The sequence below is a fragment of the Bombus pascuorum genome, chromosome 8, assembly GCF_905332965.1.
Source record: "Bombus pascuorum chromosome 8, iyBomPasc1.1, whole genome shotgun sequence".
In the NCBI taxonomy this organism is placed as follows: Eukaryota; Metazoa; Arthropoda; class Insecta; order Hymenoptera; family Apidae; genus Bombus; species Bombus pascuorum.
Genome location: NC_083495.1, coordinates 6,792,031 through 6,814,251, shown reverse-complemented (window position 1 = coordinate 6,814,251; position 22,221 = coordinate 6,792,031). Strand labels below are relative to the sequence as shown.

At 41.3% G+C, this 22,221-nt stretch overlaps 1 protein-coding gene and 1 non-coding gene across 3 annotated transcripts in view; one reads left to right on the top strand and one right to left on the bottom strand.

The window, feature by feature from the left end:
* LOC132910108 (sestrin-1) overlaps positions 1 to 22,221 on the top strand; it is a 150,940-nt gene that overhangs the window by 10,172 nt on the left and 118,547 nt on the right. For both annotated transcript variants that reach the window (XM_060965580.1, XM_060965579.1), the window contains exons 2-5: positions 11,270 to 11,530; positions 12,039 to 12,628; positions 13,126 to 14,302; positions 15,305 to 15,370. In XM_060965580.1, the coding sequence (XP_060821563.1) occupies positions 12,378 to 12,628; positions 13,126 to 14,302; positions 15,305 to 15,370 (1,494 nt within the window). In that variant the 5' untranslated portion in view covers positions 11,270 to 11,530; positions 12,039 to 12,377. The remainder of the gene's footprint in view (positions 1 to 11,269; positions 11,531 to 12,038; positions 12,629 to 13,125; positions 14,303 to 15,304; positions 15,371 to 22,221) is intronic.
* Positions 15,155 to 15,227, bottom strand: Trnak-cuu (transfer RNA lysine (anticodon CUU)). Its single transcript has one exon. It is a non-coding gene; the product is annotated as a tRNA-Lys (tRNA).

The following is a 22,221-nucleotide window of genomic DNA, read 5'->3' as shown; positions in this document are numbered from 1 at the left end:
TGTGCCTTCAACTTTGATCGTCTTTACGATCGGTCCGGTTGAATTGGCAACAAAATTGGCAGAACGATCGAGCTGCGTTACCGTTATCGAAATGAAGCGGTCGCTACTGAACGCAAAATAGGAAAGTGGATGGTGTATGTTCGCGTGGCGTACAGAAGCTGCAGGCGTAGTCGGTGAACTACGAGGTTGTTGCACGGCCAACCTCTGTATCGTACTCTACACAGTGGTATCACACACTGTTACCTAGCACCCTTTTTGCAAACATATCACCGATCGTTTGTTTTCTTCGGGGCCGCGCGTACTAACTTTCGCGTTATTATATCCCCTTTGCGCACTATGCAGCACGCTTTCTTATTTTAAATTTTGTTCGTTCGTTTTATTTATCATTTCGAAACCGTACGGGATGTTAACTCTTCTTACGAGTTTCTTTTTTGCGCTCCTCTGACCATGGTCGAAAGATCGCGCTTGAAATCCTCTTTTTCCTCTCCGGGGATAACGTCGCGATCGCGCGCATTGACCTCTCTATTTTCTCGTTTTGCAATAGCGCGAATCGCGCAACGTGTCGCAGGTTTATAATGGTTGCGCATCTCCCACCTTTTCGTCGAGAGCTATCCGTTGAGTGCCGAGTTTTCTTCGACTTTGCCCCCGCCTTCTTTTTTATCCCGGCGAGTTTCTCGGTCAGCCAACGAGCACAGCTGATGGCGGGAAGATACTATATAATTAGAAAGTATACGCGTAGCCATGTGGCTCGGTTTAAGGTGGAGTCTGCAAATACGTCTTGCAAATCTGCCGAGAGAAGCGACTAGGCAGAGTCGTTAGCGGTTTACTTATTTGCACTTTTAGCTCGCTTCTTCCGTTTACATTTTTCCCTCGTTCTCCCTAGTCATCGTAACTGGCTACAGAACTACGGCCTGCGCCCGTTTCTTTCCGTCGTTGATTCACAGTCTAACGATACCGGTCCCCGTGCAACACGTGCGTTCGAGATCTCTCTCGCGTGTAATTTAAAACGTCGAGAGATTGATATTTTAACACCCTGTGTAGTTTGCGTTTACCAGGCCGTTTTGCAACGTACACACACGTTTTACCTGCGCAGGGATAGAAAGATTCGCGTCTCGATTACAGGGGCCGATGAGCACGTTCGGTCGATTTGACTTAGCTAGGCGAAAAAGGGGTGTCTCGAGGAGTCTGGCAGAAGCTTAGGTAGGGGAGGCTTTCGATGCGGTTTGATCCTCTCTGTCTACCACGAAAGTTGCGCAGGTTCGTCCCGCAGGACCGTTAGTTACTTAACGTTGTGAAGACCGAACGAAAATGAGAAGGGACAAAATCAGTGCGTAATTAGACATCGACAGACGGTTCGTCTACTCTCGGTGGTTCCTCTCGATGGTTGGATGTCAGCAGGCTCGTCGAACATCATCGTAATTCGATCATTCATCGGGTTGATTACGAATCGCATTCGATCGGATTCTTCGTGTTCCTTGATCGTTGAGAGTGAAATAGGTGAGTTTCTTTTAACCGAGATACTTTCCGGGCTGATTCGAGGAGATTAGAGAGGAAAATAATTCTGTTTCGGGAAAATACCGGTGCTGTGTCGCGAACGAGGACAAATAGTTTACGGTAATTCAGGTAACGCACAGATGGTCGGGCAATAAAAGTAATGGACTACCTCTCTTAAATGGCGCTGCACAAAGAAAAACATAAATTTCTTTCAAAAAGTGTTTTAGAGATAATAATGTCAAATCAAAAGTATGCTTTCTTATCTTATGTACGATGACTCGCGAAACAATTTGAACACTTACCATAATAAATTTTTATGAATTTATTTATATCCTTTGTACAGAACTTTTCAGAATTCCATTAGCATTGTAAAGTGAATTTTCGATGGTATGGAGCGTGTCTTTTTATCTCCTTATTTACGATTCTACGATAAGTAAATAGTTGTTCGTCATGATTTACGATTAAGTATACTTCGGTTTGGTCGACCGTTGCGCGAGTGCATCGGCTCGGTGTGTTCCTCGCGCGCGTTATACAACGAAACGCACTATTCACGCGTGTAACACTCGACACTCCTCCACTCTCTTTCTCTCCTTCCGTCTCTCCTCTTTGCTCGATCTCTGGTCCCCCGATGAACCACGTTTTCGCTTTTCAAACATGCTTCGAGCATTACCGCTCCGTCGTTGCGTGCACATTGCGCCAAGAAAATAGGGAGGAGCCATCTTGTCTCGATGATTTACATGAGATCTTGGCGACTCCTCCGCGCCCGCGGAATTGATATGCACGCGTGCACGCCCGCGTGGTACGCGAGTTGCACCATGCACCAAACGTTCCGCATCGTCTTTGCTTGCTCGCTTGTTCGCTCGCTTTCGCGTAGGTGACCCGCGTGTAACACCGCGTGTCCCAGGTCATTGTGCCATTTTCTTTTTTAGCAACGTTACTGCACCAACACGAAAAAGGAATTGCTGTTTACACGGTTTGCTGCCGGCAAATGTTGTTCCTCTTCGCTTCTAGTCTTCATCGTTCGTTGTCTAGATTTCAAGTGCAGATTGTACGCGCCCGAGGTGCCGTAACACTCTGCGATTTCTATTAATCCCATCGCAGATTTTACCGTTGCTATATACCGAATTCCATATGGCACACCTTTCTTCCCTCGCATCGTTCTTTTTTTCTTCTTTGGCTCTACGTCTGGTTTTCTCAGGCTATCGTTAATCATTTTGTTCGTAGTCGGTGGTTATCGGACTTTGGAGAAGCAACGTTTGACCTCGCGATCACCTGTGCGGAACACGCGATCATTAAGCGCGTTCCTTTCCCTCTCTCCTGTGATCTCCGCTGTTTCTTCCTTCCCATTGCTCTCTTTGTTGTTAGGTGAAACGAAAATGTAACCTTGTAGTCGTAATTTGTAAACCAAAGAGGACTTTGAATTTTTTGTGTATAAGGAATATAAGGACTGTTCATTGGGTTTGTGGTTTGGGATTGTTCCTTGGGGTCGCGGTGTTGGACGAGATACACGGTCGAACATCGGAACCCATACGGTCGATAATCGTAGCCGGTCCCTACGTGCCATTGTCTCCGGATCCTTCTCTGCTCACAGACTGATTAAAATTCATAGAAAGTGCAAATTAACCGTGACGCTTACGGCCAGGTGTTCCTGTGTGCGAGGCAAGGATTCCATACGGATCCGATAGCCCGGTCGAATGCGTGACTAAACCTTCGTCCCCGTGCACGTTCGCCAGCTCGACCGTACGTGTTATGACTCTATTCGCCCACTTACTGGTCAGTGACGTTCGCGAGTCGTAAGATCGCGGCCAGTTCTGGCACGATTTACGAATGTTATATAACCAGGCTGGTCGAGACGCGTCAGTACCGCTGTCACGAATAATTATCTATAATTAAATGACGTAGCCAGCGCTGGATCGGTGAATTTATTTCGAATCCATTTGCCCGTCCATCAATGGCCACAGCCAGATGCCTGTAATTTCGTTCCGAATGGTTTCGTTTTTATTGGAACGTGCAACGTGTTTATCGAGATCCGCAGTATATTCTTGCTGATCGTGCAAGCGTTCCACTTAACGCCTTCTTTTATTCCTTCGGAACTTTGCTCGTGTTTCGAGCCGTGTAAAATCATATTAGCCAGGTTTAAACGTTTCGGTACACCTTTTGAATACGCGTAGACCATCAGCATTACCAGCAGCAAGGTTTCTTCCTGTTTTTTATATTCCTTTTTTAATCTCTAACCCACATTGCCGCAGCGTTAGCTGGCTGACTTCGTAAACTAGCTACAACCTTGCACAAAGAACGGATCGGTATAGTAATCTTTCCTTGGGACAACAATGGCGTAACCATGTTCTCTTAGCTACGCTCATTTCGACAAAGGGTTCGTTAGTTTCGTAAGCAAATATTTTCTCAGGTTTATCTGCGACAGCGTTAGTTCTATGATAACGCAGAGACTCGTCGTGTAAAGCGACTGCTACTTAAGGAATATCCTATTCTCGTTGCTGAGGTGATCTCTTTATTGCGAACGAGTGGATTAAGCAAACGAATGACGACTCCTTTCGGCTGGTTGGTAACGACGAATATATCCACCGATAAGGATGTATCAAGATCGTTCTTAATATGTAACAACTTTTATATTCGAACTCGAGTCTCGTCGTTCTCCTTTTCTTCTTCTCGCGTGCGGCATGAAACGAAGACAACACGTTATTCCACGGTTGTAGCTCGTGCGAGATCACGCTGCAGATTTCTCCTTGGCAATCAGGGTCGTATTCCGCCTCCTTCTACGTGACTATCTCGAGCGAAGTAGCCTTGTTTCCGCCTCGTCCCTCTCGCCGCGTATTATACTATTACCTATCTCGCTAGCTGTTATGCAGACTCGACGTTAGACCGGTCAGTGGCGTGTTCGATCCGTGAAATTTCGTCCGCCGACTCAAAGGAGAAGCGTTCAACAAGTGTTGCACGCAAGGAATGGAGCACGGCATGTCATATTGTTACGGAGCAATGTCGTTGCACGGATTACTCGATGTTTCGAACGCCAGACGAGATCTGGCCTTGCCTTTCGGATAGATAGATAGATAGAGAGAGAGCAAACTTAGTCAAACTTTATCTAACGATGTAACCTTCGCTTAACCTAGGTTGTATATCCTATACGAAGAAGAAAACGAGGTCCGTAAATTTTCCGAATATTCTAATTCGTTTTGTGAAAAGTTCGAGACTGTAAATTAGATCTCGACATCTTGGAGATTTTCATTAGACTTCTAATCCTGGACATCTTTCTTTGTTAATTTGCATGTTCGTTTATAATGGAAATCATTATTATATTTAAATCATAATTATATATTATAATTAAATGGTTTATTAATATAAACTTTAATACATCTATTGTGACACGATTAATTGGAACAGCAGCGTAGGAGTCTGCAAGAAATTTCTGTCATTGTCAAGGTATTAATATCGATTAGAAGTTTTGGAGTATTTTTGTCCCTTCCGCGAAAGTTTAAAGATTCAATGCGACATTTGTGGCGTACTTAAGAGGATCAACGACGTCGAGTCTACAAAATTCTCAAGCAGAATGAGACTAATGTTCAACAAGTGTTGCATACATAGCTTGGAAAGCATACGTTACAATGGTACGCGGCCCATTAGTATCCCGTACATCTGTTCTGTTCCGAATGGAGGGCGTATAGCCGGGAAATGGAAGGCAGCGATATTAAGTACATTATTTTAGGTCCCGTTTCTCTTACTTGTTATGCCGGTGCCGTGCGACCGACACTCGGTATATGTATACTTCAGTTGCATTTACTACGAACACGCTCGAAACACCCATGGTCATCCACATGGCGTTAAATCCATAAAATTCAATTTACCTCCCCCTCTGATTCGGGAATAACGTTCAACAAGTATCGCGTGCAAGAATATCGTATGTTCAGCATCGCGACGCGGATGTAATTTTAGGTTAATGAAAAGTGGGAATAGGTGGTTATATTAAGGACATTATTTCGAGTCTCGTTCGCGTTGCCTCGTTTGCCATATCTGTGTGCTACGCACAGGAACATTAGTATTTAATTTACAAGACATTGAATACTATGGCTATTAAAACTATGAAACTTGTACGAAAGAAATCAAAATGAAGTTTGGCGTTTTAATTTGCCATAATTTATTGCAACTATTTTAATAATAACATTAATAATAGAGCTATCGATTATTGAAGTATGAAACTCGTATCGAAAAGATCAAAAGGAAAGTTAGTGTTTTAATTTATGATAAGCTCAACATCAGAGCTAGCAGTTTCTGGAGTATGGAACTTATACCAAAAAGATCAAAGTGAAAGTCGACGTTTTAATTATTCGCGAGAGGTTCAACACTAAAAGTATAAAACTTGCATCAAAGGAATTCAAATGCAAGGTGTACGGAAAAATATATGATTCAAGCTAAGCCATATACTGTAACAAACATTCCGCAAGATTCTAAACCCCTGTATGTATATTTATAAAATTTTTACGATAAATTACGAGTCTGGTAGCCCGGATATTAAATACGATTCTTAACGTTAAATCTATCAAATCATACAAGCATTACGTTCTCGTGAAAATCTCAGAGAGTAATCGAAATAGCAATGAATTATCGAGTTTCTCCGATCGTCGATAGTGGAAAGCATCTAGCAAAGGAAAACGTTGGGTGAAATCGTTAGGCAAATTATTAGGAATCCTGCTGCGAGGTTTCTTATCGACTCTTCATTATGAGAATCTTGTGTAGCATGTAGCAACGATACAACGCGAATGAGAAACATTGTAGCCACTGATAGAAATTACTCGATACCTGATCTACGTGTAACTTCAGCCATGTTATTTTCAAATGGTGTAGTAAGCAAGTTTTATGTTATATTGCAACAACTGTACAACGTTTCGGGTCATCTTGAACGATCCGCGATGCGCGTTGATTAACATAAGTGTTGCATGGTTGGTATGTTTTACGGCGTTTGTGAACGAACATGTCGATCGATTCGAACCGCGTGTTGTTTCGTGATGTTCAGAAAAACCTATTTGTATTGCGCAATCTGGTAAGATGGAAGGTTCGTTTGACTCGACGTCTTTAAATCAATAACGTCGTTTGCAATACCTCGTAGATCGCCTACTGGATAATTAAAGTTTAAGTATCGTAATTAAGTTATATGAACCTTAATTTGTTTAATTAAATTAAATCTCTGTACTGTCGTAGCTATGTTTTAATACGGTTATTATATTTATCGCAAAGGAAACTATCAAACTTTATCTGGCAATTGTCATCCACAAAGGACGACAACATTCGTTTATATTAATCTACAATTTTATCAATTCCATCACAGTAATCGAATTATCCGATAACGATCATTCAGGCCGTCTGATTAATGGTGTATTTATGAATCATCGAAACGAGAGTGATTAATTTGGTGAGGAAAGGGGCTCGTCGTGAGTGTGATTCTCGGTTTAGCGTTGGTAACCGGGTGTTATCGCGGGTGTCTCGCGTGTCGCAAGGTCGTAACGCCGACTCGGCAGTTTTGCAATTTGCGTTAAGCACGATGGCGAGCGAGCGTAACAACGCCTCGCATTTAGCAAGCTTTTTGTCGTGAACCATTATCGGCTGGATCGATCCGTCGGACACATTGTGATTAGTTTCGTTCAAGTATCCACAGGTGAACTCTGCTTCGGGCTCTGAATTGACAATACATGTATCGGGCGATTTTAGTAACACAGTTCCACTTGTATAATACATATAATACATATAATAACGATTTCTTCTAATCTCGGTTTCAAAAGCGACCGTAAACCGGCTTGGTTGTTGTAAATTTAGCGATGCATCAGTTAATCGGCTTCGGCTTCTCTCGGTTGGATATATGTTTGTTATACCGCAAGAAATTACCACTGGAAAGGACTATCCCTGCTCCTTTGACCGTGTTCAGGCTGCTACATGCTACGATTCTATCCAGAATCCACATAGAATTACGTAACAAGGAAATTAGATAGCACATCGACAAGATACAGCCGCCGTGTGCTGGTTCGCTTATTGGTTTCGAGAAGCGAAACGGGTCTCGTTAATACGAGAAACCCATTACGCTGTAACTTATTTACCTGAACAACGAGGCCTGGTTGGAGGAATATTCCACGTGAAACGCCGCGACCAGCGATGTATAATGTTTTCCCACAATCCGACGAGGGCCCCTGCTGTCCGATCCAACTGCACGATACATTTCGGTGTCGAGGATCGTCGAACGCGTCAAGGTGGATCACGCGATCCATAATTTGCTCAAAATCCCATCTCTTTTTCTCGTCCTTCTTTTCTTTCTTTTTCAATCTGTTTTAATGCAGGAGAATTATCCGTGAATTTTGTTTATCGCATTATCGAAGGCCAGATACATATGTAGCTACGATGTGCTGGTTAAAGCGGACGATTGAGTGCAACGCGATCGAATGTCGAAACCTGTGATACCGGGCGGCAGTTTATAAATATGCGATCAGAGAAATTGCATTTTCTTCGTTGCGTCACGATGCATCAAGCGAGCATCTTAACGAGCCGCCACAGTGATCCGCGATAATTCTTTACGGTGCATGATAATTACATGCGACGAAGATGATAATAAGCACGGTTAATAAAAAATATTATCTTGGATTCTTCGTATGAAAAAATTTCGAAAATAAAAAGAAGAGATAGTTGGACATCGGTACTCGGCTCTTACATCACGAATAACTCTCAGGTGTTGGTAGACAAAACGGTGCATGTATTTCAATCGTGAGTCCCGTGGCGAACCCGATCGTTTTGATTTATCCTGATTTCATTAAATTCTAATGGCCGCTGGCACGTGAGACGATCATTTTATCGCCCCTTATATCCGCGAGGCCCTGACCATCCTTATATCTCGAAGACAAAGTACACGTATCAGAAATGCATAGCAACGTGCACCGGCATACGGTAGCACGGCACGACATTAATAATTCATAGCGGTGCGAACGGGGTAGAGTTAGGCTTTGGGGAATTATAAATATTTAGATCGTTCTGGAGATCGCCGCGAAGAAATGCTGAAACGCCGTTTTCTGCCCTTTCTTCCGTGCTTTCCTTTTCTCTCTCTCCTTGCCTCTTTCGTTTCCATGCCCGATAAACCCCGCCGTTATGCCGTGGATACATTGTGCGTGCGTGACTGTACTCCTTCTTACTCTCTTATATCCTGATTATCGATCTTCTTCTTCCTCTCGTAAGAACGTCGAGCTGCAGCCGGATTTTTACTCGTTAAATGTAAAATCATATAAAATGCCCGGAGATTACACAGGAAGGACACGATAAGTCATATTTCTTATCTTTTGCAAGAAAGTTTATTGAAAATTCAGTAAGTGTGACGTCCGTCGATCACATGCCATGAAAATTGTTTTTACATTTGGTTTTTAAATTATAGTCGTATTATAATCTATTTTTCGTTACGCGGTTCTGTTCATGAATTTTGCCCCGCGAACGATCTCTCGAAATGGCATCGGCCTACCGAGAATCGAGAAAGGACGCGCGCATATTAAAAATCGGAAACGATGAACGCGGCCGTTGTTTGGCGTATCGAGTACCAACGATCGATGGTTCGGGGGAAAAGGCTTTCGAGTGGATCTCGGAAAGGAGGGGACCAGGAAGTGAAAAAAAAAAAAAAGGAAAAAATGGGCATTGTGCGGGGGAATTTCAGCGGGACAGAATTACCGAGTCGTGTACCGGGAAATGATCCGCCACAGGCGTTCTCCGCACTTTACGCAATAGGAAAACGCGCGTTACTGGCGCGTTTCGGTGCGTGGGATCGAATTCTTTGCTGTGGGAGCTTTTTATTACTCGACTAATGCCGCGACTAGAACCCGGCGATTTACGCAATTCCGCTTTGTACAAAGTGGAACGCATCTTATCTGCTTAGAAACTACTACTATATTGTTGCATCGTGCCTGAACACATGTTTAGGGTAGAGTAAAGTTATTCGAGGTAGGATATTTAAGTCGCGCTATGTAATTTGCCGTGTAAGTCGCGAATTTTAAAATACTATCTTTTCTTGTTTCGTTATATTATCCTTAAGATGTTGCGACTGATCCTTTCGCTTCTCTTTGCTTTTTTTTCCACTTATTTGTTATTCATCCACCGTATATCGATTAACGACAAGCTGCAGCCATACCTCGACCTTACGCTATAATCATTTCGTCTTACTTCGCTACTTTTTCACGACGTATTTTATTTAAGTCATTGTAATGAAGACCCGTAATTATTGGGATTTTCAATCCATCCTGACATTATATACAATATTCAGTAATATACACGTTCCCGATTACCAGGGGTGTGTTCAAACTATTATCTTTATTAGATATTAAAGAAATTACCTGACAGGTGATTACACGGTAGGAGAACAGGTTTTATTGTTGGATCAGCATTTTTTCGATATCGGGCTATTCCACATTGACGTGTTCCAATCACAGCTGTAATGCGGTGAAATCGACGTCGACTTTCTTCCGTCGAGAACAGCGAATGCACCCCTTTTTATCCTCTCCACGACACCAATGGGCTCGTTCTCTCCCCTTCTCGATAAGTTGCAGCGTTCACGCGACCTCTCTTATTTCCTGACCCCGGTAGCCTTGACCTAGACCTTCTCTCGTGGGGGTCGATCAATCAATGAGAAGACTGGCGCAGCCTGACATCGACTAATTGCGTAAATGGTCCGATAGCAATGTTTGTTCCAAGTATTTCCAAGCTGAATCGTGCAAGTCTATGAAACTGTTTTGCCTCATGAAATTTTTACGTTGGCGAAGTCACGATCAGAATGGTTGGATCGATCGACGTTTACAACAGCGATGTTCCATCGACATTTACAACGACGATGTAAATCGACGTGTAAATGACGATCGATTCGTAGCGTTGAAACGAAAGCTACGTCGAACGAGTAGCATCGAGATCTAAACGGTAACAAACGATTCGAGCAGGAATTAACCGATACAATGCGACGCTGATTACGCGGTTGAAGTTTAGTACTTCTCGGTAGGGTTACCGGCTTTCAATTGTTCGTTACGTAATGATTCGATCGACGATAATCTACTCGCAGCTCCGCGGCCGCGAGGAGAAGTGCTTCCCTATTAGCTTTCGGTTACGTTGCGAGCGCGTTACCTTTGCCTCCGATGGATATTAAGTCGATCGATGACGATTAAGCTGCCGGGTAAATTGAAATTCAATAAGCGGCCACCGTCAAATCAATAGTGGAATGGGAAGCTTTCGTTGTTCCGATTCATTTGCATTTTGTTCAACTTCTCTGCCGTTCCTATTTAAATATCCATTAACACGTTCTGTGTTTCGTGGGTCACTCGTGATCCATGATCTTTTTCCCGAGTTGTTTGATCATTTGCTTGTGAGACGAAACTAAATTACGTTAATTATTGCGATATTTTGTACATTAACGTTTTTCTTTGCAATAATTACACTGCGTTTGTACCAATTTATATTATTCTAAACACGAATAAAAAATTGCAACATAAATAAAGATTTATTGATTTATTGGTCGATTAAATAAAAGTTCATAAGGTAATTTGCGCTCTAAATATTATAACGAGTAGTTTGAACGATTTACTCGTTATGCGCCTTCTATGCATATTTGCGCGTTGAAATTTTTCCTAAAAGTACGAACATCCGCGATGTAATAGCAAGTTATGCCACTTGTGATCTACGCGACTTGAAGAATAAATTACGTAATTGGTGCAGCAGAGACTATGTTAATGTAACGTAATTTTCGTTGATCTTTTTTCAGACGTCCAATGGATTAGTGTCACTACGTCGGTGAACAGAGGTGGAATCGAGGACAGTCCATTCCAATTGGAATTTCGAAGACGTTTCAACGGCTAGAGATCGTTTGCAACGATGTAAAGAACAATGTAACACCGTTGCCGTTTAGTTAACCGCGACACACGTGTGGAACGAGAAAAAACGAGGGAGAAAAAAGATTGGGAACGAATTGGGAAGTTTTGGTTCCTCAAAAACAAGGCGCCCTATCGATCGTTTCCTTTCGAAGGTGCGCTCGCTGGGATCACCCGGCTTTCTTTTTCTTTCTTCTCCCTGGAAACGAACCTCAATCGTGCTAGATCGCCACACGATCGCTCGACAGTCGACACCGCCTACTTTCTATCGCCCTGGAACGACTCCCGAGGTGCACCGCTAGTAAAATCCTCGAGAAACGAGTTTTACGGCCGATTCTCACAGCGAAACGCGACGAAACGACCGTAATTACCCGAGGATAGTACAGTGAGTCTCTCCATCGACTTCTTTCCACTCTTTTTCCTTTTTTCTTTTTTCCTTGTTTCTTCGTTTCCTTTGTTCAACCGTAGTCGGTTCTACGAAAGAACTGGAATACGCTTGATAATCGATTAACCGTAAACGGATCGATCGGATTGGTAACCGAGGCAAAAGAGATTCGGACGGAACAGTCAGTCAGTCAGTGACTCTAAACAACGAGCTCGTGTGGCGAACTTATGCGAATCTTGTTTCAAAGCTCGTTACAAAACGAGTTTTCTTGTTTTCAGCTTTATTACACAGTCTTTATCGTGAAAGCTCGTAACAAGAGGATAATATCGAGAGTGAACAAGGACACGGCGGTGATCTGAGGGAAGCTAGACGGGTTCACGCTTGTATCATAAGCAGATTAGATTAGATTAAATTAAATATCGAACGCTTTTGATTTGTCGTCGGGATCAAGGCGAACGTACTTTTACCAATATCGTGCATACGTGGTATAGCCTGAGATACGTGCGTTAACAGCCGCGTATAAAGTGAGAGAATTCGAGTAGACAGAGGGAAGTACATATATATACAAATATATATACACATATAGGAGTAGAATCGACGAAAGAAAGTAAGACGAGATGTACAGAGATCCGAACAGTTCTTCGGGAAGCGGCACCTCCACAAAGGATGACGAGGTCGAGATCGTTAGCAGATTTTTAGCGCCTTTGTGTGCGAGAGATGAAACTGCCAGAAACATCGCCCTGGCGGCGGCTAGGAACACGGTCGAGGGATGGCTTGGAGGGGTTGGTAGTCCAAATCACTGGGACGACACCGGTGAGATGGAGGATCCGGAGAACGTAGGGGGAAAGTTCAAGAGCCAAGATGGAAGGTGAGCCCGCATGTTACATATATACATATGTATTTTGCACCGATATGCCTCGATAAAACTTTGCGTGTCGATATTCAGAATATCTCTGATTTCTACGTACGTGTGTTCCGTGTGATATATAGTAATAATATATCATCGTATCGAATAGAACGATATAACGTCGTCCATAAATTTTAGATACTGTAATAAAACAGTGTATGAATTACATATAATATAATTCAGTTCTTTTAAATAGAATCTTATACTCGAGGCAGTTCTAGGAAAATAGAAATCAAACGATAATATTATAGTACATAGCGTGTTCATAAGTTTCGAACGTCTACATGGTAAGAAAGATTTATTATCCAATATAATATAACGAGTCAGGATTCATTAAACGGCCAGAGAAAACTCACGAGTCACCCGAGGCTCACCCATTCACTTCCGCGCGAATTTTTCTCCGCTGTATCTAAGCTTCGTGGCGCGCTAATAGAAACTTCATAACCTTTCACGCGAAGATACGACATGAACATCGAGCGCTCCCCGACCAAATCGGCTCCGAAGAATGTCCAGCCCTCTCTGCAGCAGCCGCTGCTTCAAGATTCCTTCAGGACGGAGGGTTTCTTCCCTCAGAGCGTCACGGAGAATCCCGCGTTCCTGGAGGACAACAGTCTCGAATGCTCCGAGAGATATCCATCGGGTTCGTTCGATTGCGTCGACGGCCGACTTGGGAACGAAACGGGCTACGGTACGCCGAACGAGAGGAGAAGATACGGGGGTGACGTGGAGAGTTATAGGTCCGGGCATTCGACGTCGTCCGACGAAGGGAAGGGTTTCAAGATCGAGCCTCACGACAGATTTCTAAGGTTTAAGGATAATTCAGAGACCCGATTGGGATCGAGCAGCGAAAGCGAGAGAAAATACCTTGGCTCGTCATCGAACGAGAGGTTGAACGAAGTGAGTCTAGAGGATAGACCAAGAACGAAGAACTACGTGAAGGTGAAAGGCGCGAAACAAAAGCAATTGGAGGATGACGAGTTGGATTCCGACATCAGGATTTACGGGAAGAGCCCGAAATTCGACGAGAACTTGGGCGCGAATTTCGACCGCAGGAATTTGAACTTCCGCCCGAAGGGTGACATTCTGCCGCGCGATCGCCGGTGTTATGACAGCGTGGACGACGTTTCTTTCGACGAGACGGAGATGACGATCAGGAATCGCGACGGAGTAGTTTTCAATACTCTGGATGGTTTCGAGAATGAAAACGCCAATGAAATTTATCACAGACAAGACGATAATCGTACGGAGGATACGAAGTTGAAGAATTTCGAAATTTACGCAGACGAATCTTTGGACGACGGTCGACATCGTTGCACGCGTGCAGAGTTACCGCAAGAGTACTTGCGTAAGAACGAAGAACGGAAGTTTAGCGCGGGTCAGATCAAAAGACCGCTCTCGCAGGACGAAGATGTCTCTTCGAAGAGCGGCAGGGTATTGGAGAGTCCCGACGTCACTCCCGGGGACGTTGGCAGGATGCTTAATCTGGGAAATGCTCTGGATGGTCCGAGGCAAGCTCAGGCGAATAAGTACTTGAGCCTGGTGACGCTACATCTACCGGTAATATTGAGGCTCAGCGTGAACTGCCCCTTCCAGAATGTTAGGATCAAATGCGCCGAGATCCTGGAGATGGTTAAGGTGAGCGTATATTAAATCTTTAATCACGTAGCCTCTAGTAATCGAGTATGATCGGTATTCTGTATAGCGATAATAATTTCGCCAAGCTTACGAACTTTCGAAACGATGAAGCTAAATAAAGCCGAGATAAAATTAAAGATGGAAACTTATTTAGGATAAGTTGGATTTAGGATATTCTTTCTTTCTCCAAACTAAACGATGAGTCATTCGTTTTATGAGTACCCATCCGAACGTCTCGTTATAATCATTTAGAAACGGTATACGTGGAACAATATGTATTACGTTTCTTAGAGTCTCTTGTAAATAAACGTCCGATATGGTCACTTCATTTTGAGAAAGGGTTATTTTTATTTTCTCGAACGTCGAAAATAGTAGGTATGTTCGCTTTCGCGCAAACTTTGCCAATGTTATACTCCTTGGACCGCGAATCGGCAAGAACTGATACGTTGCGTTAATGGAGTTATTTTAACTGTCTATTTATGGAACAGCGTCGAACCGTGGCCTAAAAATATGTCAGCCATTTTGACTTGCTCGTTGCATGGGGCTAAACATGTGTAAGTCGGCTATGCTATTTGTAGTCACGGCTTTTTGGAAGTCCTTTTTACAATCAATATAGCAAGCCTACTGTGTAAAGCCTGATCGATAGTTTCGTATGACTCATATAAAATACATGCAGATCATAAAAGAAAGTTTAGCGACGTGAAACATACTCTTTAGTCAAATTCCAAAACGTACGATAATTTTTTTTTTCTAAGAATATATTGTTTAATATATTTTCTATAAAATGCAATTAAGCGTATCGTGGTTAAATATCTTTTTATTTTTTAAATGCGAAAACAGAAAAAAAAGTTTCGCCCAACGTGGGGCTCGAACCCACGACCCTGAGATTAAGAGTCTCATGCTCTACCGACTGAGCTAGCCGGGCGTTCGAGAAACAGTTTCAATTTACTGCAAGCTTAGTCGTTTTTTTGAAATTTCAAATAATTAAAATATTTATTACAGGATAGAGGACTTCCAGTACCGGTGCCGGCTTTCGACGGACCTAGTGCCTTCGTCCCTACGTCCGAGGTAAGTACTTTTATAAAGTGTTCTTTGCATCGTTTCGTTCTTTCAATATTTTGTCAACTATTTTTATTTTCATAACATTGCAACGAAATTGATCGATCAACGATGGTATCAGATGTATGAAATGTTCGAAGGTTCGAACTTATGAAATATGCAAGAGGTTCGTTGAGAATTTAAAAAACGATTGATACGTAGCTATGCGGTTTTTTTAATGAAATTTACATATGAAATATTAGGGCAAGAAAAACAAAACCATTATAGTCAGTTTAATCTGGGACATCGAATTGGCGCTCGTAGCGCCGATAAGTTTTGCCTTATGATTGGTAGTTGTCGGTAAAAACGAGTCTCACGATTGGTTGAGAGGAAGACGATGCCACGGGCTGGTTCACGTTTACTTGTCCCCTGGTAACCTTCAATTTAGTCTAATTAAGAGCAATTAGGTACTTAGTCTCGGTGCTTAAATTGCAATTCTCTGCAACATGTCAGTTAAAGGAACCTTCTTTATCAACCAATCTATAAGTATTTAATTCAATTAATTTTATGAAAATAACACGGAATTATTGACATTTATATCAAGATCTTTATATTAAAGTAATTATCAAATTTCCGTATTTTTTATATTGTTAATTAAATGTACTTCGATAATCTATTTAACTTTTCGTTTCCATAATACGAATTCATTTTATTGTTCGAACATATTTTGCATGTTGACCAATGTATTAACGATTGTTTAAACTACTTATTTAAAGGTTGTTCAAACTGTTTCCTGCGGTAACCGATAGATGGCGTTATGCGCGGGTGTTCATTGCGTGCAAATTGTCGAGCCAATTAAATTCATTTAGCGGGATAAATTACAAAATTGAATATGCTTTAAACGATCCCGGTTATGTTTTCAAATATTTTTATTCTTATCTATCTGAAAGTGGATTTGAATTAATCTTCTTATATGTGTATTGTTAAAATCACCGTGTACATAACTAATACGTGATTAGATAATAGAAAGAATAATATTTTCGGTATGTAGTTCTGATAAGAACTATTTGTCTGAATAATAGAAACATGCGCGTGAATTTGTAAAGGGAGAATACACGAATGGAATCGTAGCTTTGCAGGTGTTCCCAATGACGAATCTTACGATCTATACATCTGATAAATCATGTTTATCATAACGTATCAAATAATTTTGCGCCTGGATGGAACATTATGACATGTTATTACGTACGTTGTTATTATTATACAATTTATTTTCGCCAATTGCATCGAATGTACGTTCTTCGATGTCGTGTCACGATTCAAATCCCTTTCTTACGGTATTTCGCATGAAAGTGAATTTTTACTTCGCGTCATTTAATATTTTTGTTACCTATGTTTTGTGCGTTTGTCACTGAAGAGAAATAAAAAATATAAAGCAGGTAAGTGTAAAATAAAGTATCTTACAATATTTACGAATACCATAAGTTCCAACTTAATGTTAATGTTATTTTCCATCTTTTTTATCTTTCGATATTCGAAAATGTAAATTTCCGGCATTACAAAGTTCTCTGTTTTTTTGACGTTTTCGAATATGCTAATATACAAATGCATCATTGCGTTTTTTACATACTGTATTATACATATGTATAGGCATGATATTTGCAACTTTGAAATTATTAATGTTTTACGTAAGTCTGCCTCTAGGTTACGTGTATAAACCTTTCCGATACTCGCGTGGTAACGCAGCCCTCATTATTCAGTGCGTTGAAACGAATATATAAGCTGTATCCTGCAGACATTGGCTCAAATCGAAAAGTCAGACGTTTCTTTCTATTTGCTTTGCTTTTCATCGCTATATTTGCACTTACTGTAATTACAGCCATAAACGTTAATCCTGACTTTATGGTTTCTTTTATGGCTACATTCATCAAACTTAACAGTCGCTCTTCAAACATTTTGATTACATACCGTATAACGTAAGATTCATTCACACCAATATCATACATAATTTGAAATTAATCGCAATATTCGACTCGAATATGGTCCTTGTTCGTTCCGGATCTTCTACACTTTGTCACCTGGTTGATTCGATATCGTAAGACAAGCGGTAAAAGGTAAGACACGCAGCTTTGCACGTTTCTTCTCACGTGGTAATCGATAACACGTCTTCCGGTTCGCACGACTCCACAGCTTCGTTCACCGATCGAGTTCCTCGGATCGAAAAATTCTGGAGGAAAAGCGTGCACACGAATTCCGGATCGCTCCCTCGGAGTTAGCCAATCTCACGTGCTTGTGCAGCGGAATTCAGCTAGTGGTGCATCGAGCCAAGTTCAAACCGCCCTGAATTTCTAACATGGTATGCGATTTCTGCGGTATCTTGGAGAGATGCCCAAAGTTTGGTAAGAGAAAGAGGCAACGAACGGGTGTCGGAAGGTAGGATAGAGAGGAAAGGAGCGATGGGGGCTCAGAGGAATCCTGGTCAGGTCATTGCAAGTCGTAACTCGGTCCAGCAACCGCAAGTGGCTGCAAGTGTCTCGTATACAAGCTCCATTAAGGATCTAATTGAATCTCTTTCTTGCCGCTTTATTTTTCGGCCTTCTCTCCGCTCACTCTGCTATCTGCTCGCTTGAATTCACCATTCTGAACGGTATTCCTATTGAAAACCGATGTTTGCGCTCCCGTCTACCCCCTTTTCTCTACCGGAAATCGTATTACGATCACGCGAAACTAGAATCTTCGAATTTGTGTAATTGCATTAACACCGCTTTTTCACTCGACTTCTGGGGTCGCGTATAAACGATCGGGGTCACTGACTTCTTCGTATACGTCTTTCAATTGTCTGACCACTATTCAACGTTGATGATCTGATATATGTCTATTGCAAATGATGCGTGTTACAGCTATGATATGTTACGTATACACCGCGTTGAAAAATCTTAAAACTTATAACTCTGTTAAATGAAAATTTGCCACTTTTGTGAAATAATATCTCAATACCATTTGTTGTCCAAGAATAAGCGATTGCTTGTGTTTCGACTGGGGGAGGCGTAAATTCCCGTTACGATTCGAATAATCGACGCTACGAATCGTTCGATCCCCTATTTCGATTAAGATAATAGGGGTGGTTGAATGAGTATAACGCTGATATTAACAGATTATAATATATATTTGCAATAACTTCATATAATCCAATAACTTCAATATTTGATACAATTATGCGTATTTTATCTGTCAAACTACGACTGAGTACGGCCTGGAACTCGTTTCGTGTTGGCGATTGTGATGAATGATTTTGATTCGATTGACTGTTTGTTACTCTGTCGATTGACTGTCTTCAACTTGGCGTCTCTGATGACTTGACTTCTTACTCCTTCTGTTACTCGAACTGTTTTTTGACTGTGGAACCAGTCTAGAGATGTGGTGACTGTTCTATAGTTGTAGCTCAAGTCCAGAGAACAAGAAAAGTTCGTTCTCGTGTTATTACGGAGGAAAGTTCGGGGAGGTTGTGTTTGTTGTATTCGTTGCTCACACTTTTCGTTAGGAAAGTGAGGGTAACGACCCGCGATGCCCATTGGTTATGACTAACTTTAATGAATAAAAATAGGAGGGGGAAGCCTCTTACCAACGTGGCTCATGGGTGACATTGTTCATGAGAAAAACCAGCTTTTCCCGTTAGGTAACTACTCGCTTTCTCCGTGATTTTTAAGAGTGAATGATAAACCTAAGGACTGTTCTAAGGACAAACCGAAAGTACTTGTAGGATTAAAGTTTCCGTTAAAAAGATTCTGTTTATGGTAGTTCCTTAGGTTTATTGAGGATTTGTATAACGGTGCGTGGGCCTTGGCGGCCAGACATGAAGGACGTTGCACCATCTCATGCGACGTAACAGCTTGAATCAGCTTGAATCGCGTGATTACAAGTAATTGATATTTCGAGAGATATTTTAAGTTATTACTTGAGTAGCAATAGTATATTTGGAAATGTTAGCGAAAATTGTTTGACATATCCTGTTCGTATATTCGCCGCTATTCTTTATTCATTTCGCAAAACTGATTCCCGTTTCTCATCTCCAGTTCTCTATATAACCTTATACATATTCTACAACATTTATTATTAAATCAGAGCTCTATTTATTGCAGCATCTTCAAAAATTTATGAGCCAAGAGAAACCATAAATAAGCAATACTATAAGGGGAGTATATCCTAAAAGCATGTTTAGTTGATCTTAGCATTTGCACAGTACTTCGCTTACATATTCATTTATACGTTTCAAAGAAACGGAGAAGATTGTGATATTTAGTTGATTTACTCTGATTACTCGGAATTTTCCTTCCTCTTTTTTAAATACGTAATCATTGCCACGTTGACGCGTTGGCCATTTATCCTCTTAGCTTTGTTAAAAACAAACTTCAATAATTAAAGATGCATTCTTACGTCATGGAAGTTACTGTAGTGCGAGAGATCGTTCAGGCGAACTTCTACTCGATTGCTTCAAATTGCAACTTAATGCGATCGAGTCTCTTTAAAGCGTACGGATAGTTCGGAGAGACTGAGCATAAGCGCGTAGACTTGTAGAGAAAATGCGCATGTACTAAAAAAAAAAAAAAAAAAAAAAATGTATAGAACGATAGAAATGATGTTAATGTTAGGCAAATTGCTGGGGGTGGACACAGGAATTTCTTGATTTGGGAAAGAAGTAATTGATGAGTGCGTGTTTCAAAGAGTTCACAAGTAGCAACAGATGACCTCGCGCATCGTTAGGAGTGTCCGACTAATTATTGCGCTGAGTTTAATGAAAGGAATAGAAGTACGCTAATTCTAAAAAATTCCACGTCGTTGGGTTGTTCTTGGTTATAAAGAATAGTTATTTCCTTAAACTATTATAGTGATTTGTTTATTTTATAAATTTATTTATAATGATAGATTTATTTATAATGATGGAACAGGAAACCATGATTATTTAACTAGAGCTATTTCTTAATGTATTAGTATAATACAACTAGTCAACTTTTGAATGACAACTCACAACTCACAACTCATGATCTACTCCAACTAACTCCAACTTGTGACTAACGACTAACTAACTTTCTCCATCAAAACGTTCTTTTCTACCAATTATAATACTTCTACCACGCACACGTGTTTCACAGCTGTTGATGATCCAAGATGATCACGTGCACCTGTTTCAATTCCCTATTGTCTTAAAGGGCCACGGGCATATTGCTTGGCAATATGGCTCATTAGGATTTCTCATCTTTTCCGATCCGTCAGCATTTCCACTTTTCCCTGCACTGTAGTTCATCGGGGTTTTCCTAAATAATACTTCCGCGATACTACGCTATTCTTAAATGACTCGATGACTTTATAACTGCATCGCTGCGCTGCAACATGAGTGCATTAGTGCGTATGATGTAGATCATTAAGAAAAAGGCCATTGTGAAAGTTCAATTGTGAAGCGAACGGGTGGACGATCGTAAAATATAGATCCGACGCGAGAGAAAGCCATAAAACGGTGGATAGGGATAGAAATAGCGAAATTTCTCATGTAAATCCTCTGCCACCCACGTAGTCCACGCTCGGTTTGTAAGCCTTCGCGTAAATAACCAGCTGCTGCCTCTGAAATACCTATGGGAATATTATTCCAGAAATATTTTCAGAGACGAATTGAAAATGGGTGCGATATTTGATCCAATCTGTCTTTTCGACAGAACGTTCCGAATTTTGTTCGATTTCCAGTTTGTAACTGGTTGCGCGCTAAATGTTTATTGTTCGCTGTTGTTGGGCTCGTGTCAAACTCGCATATAAATTCTGACATGATAAACGTGGCACTAATTTTCACGTATTTTATGATATACCCCATGTCACTTCGTTTTGTTTAACAGTATCAAGTTATTTATCGAACGTATTCTCGTCAGATAAAACATTCGTTATATTTCCCCTCTTCCTCTGCTTATATTTTTCGTCGACGTAGATAAAACATTTCCCAAATATTGCTCATTGTACTCTAATTGTTACGCCAATAATTCGATATTAGAGTCGATATCGCCGGTGGCAACAAATGACCGCGATATCGACATTGTTCCGTGATAAGGAATTTTTCATTTAGTTACCACACGTTCCACTCTGGATATCGATATAACCTTGAGTTAGGTTATCTCCACTTATTACACAATACCGCGTAACGAGCATAAAGATATTACACTAGGAAGTTGTCTAAAGTATAAACACGTGGCATAAATATACATACGCTGTGTAAGAATTAGATTAAGACAGAGGTAGATTAAATGAACGAATGCGGTAGCTTAAATAAGAAAAAAAGGATAGAGACGAGGTGAAAATAGATGGAAGGGTCAGGGAGAGAAATTGGGAGATCTCTTATCCTTGAGAAGGGTCGAGCAAAAACTGGTAATCAGTGGCCGCGACGAATCGTTATATGTACGTATGCTCTCTCGGCGAGTTGTCATAAATAAAATCCATTTTTTGCTTAGGTCATTCGATATCCTTAGTGAACTTAGATTTATGTCAATTATTTCTGACGAATTAGTTTTTCATATTTTCTAGCATTTTCTATTCGTTGCTTTTATCGTACTCGGTCTCTCGCTGTTATTAGTTTTGTGCGCAGGGTGAGCTAATTCCACGAGAATTGTATCTTCGATTTTCTTTGACATTATCGTTGCAGAGCTTCTCGGTAACTTGCGTTTCATAGCCATTGGTCGTTATGACCGACACGCCTTCCACTGTACACGCATTAGTTCCTCCTAATCTATAACAAGATGCCTAGGTTGGTCTTACTGGGTATCAGCTTGACATACTCGCAGCTAATTACGATCTGCGGTCATGGTAAGGGTTATTTCCACCTCAGCTTGAACTGCACCTTCGTA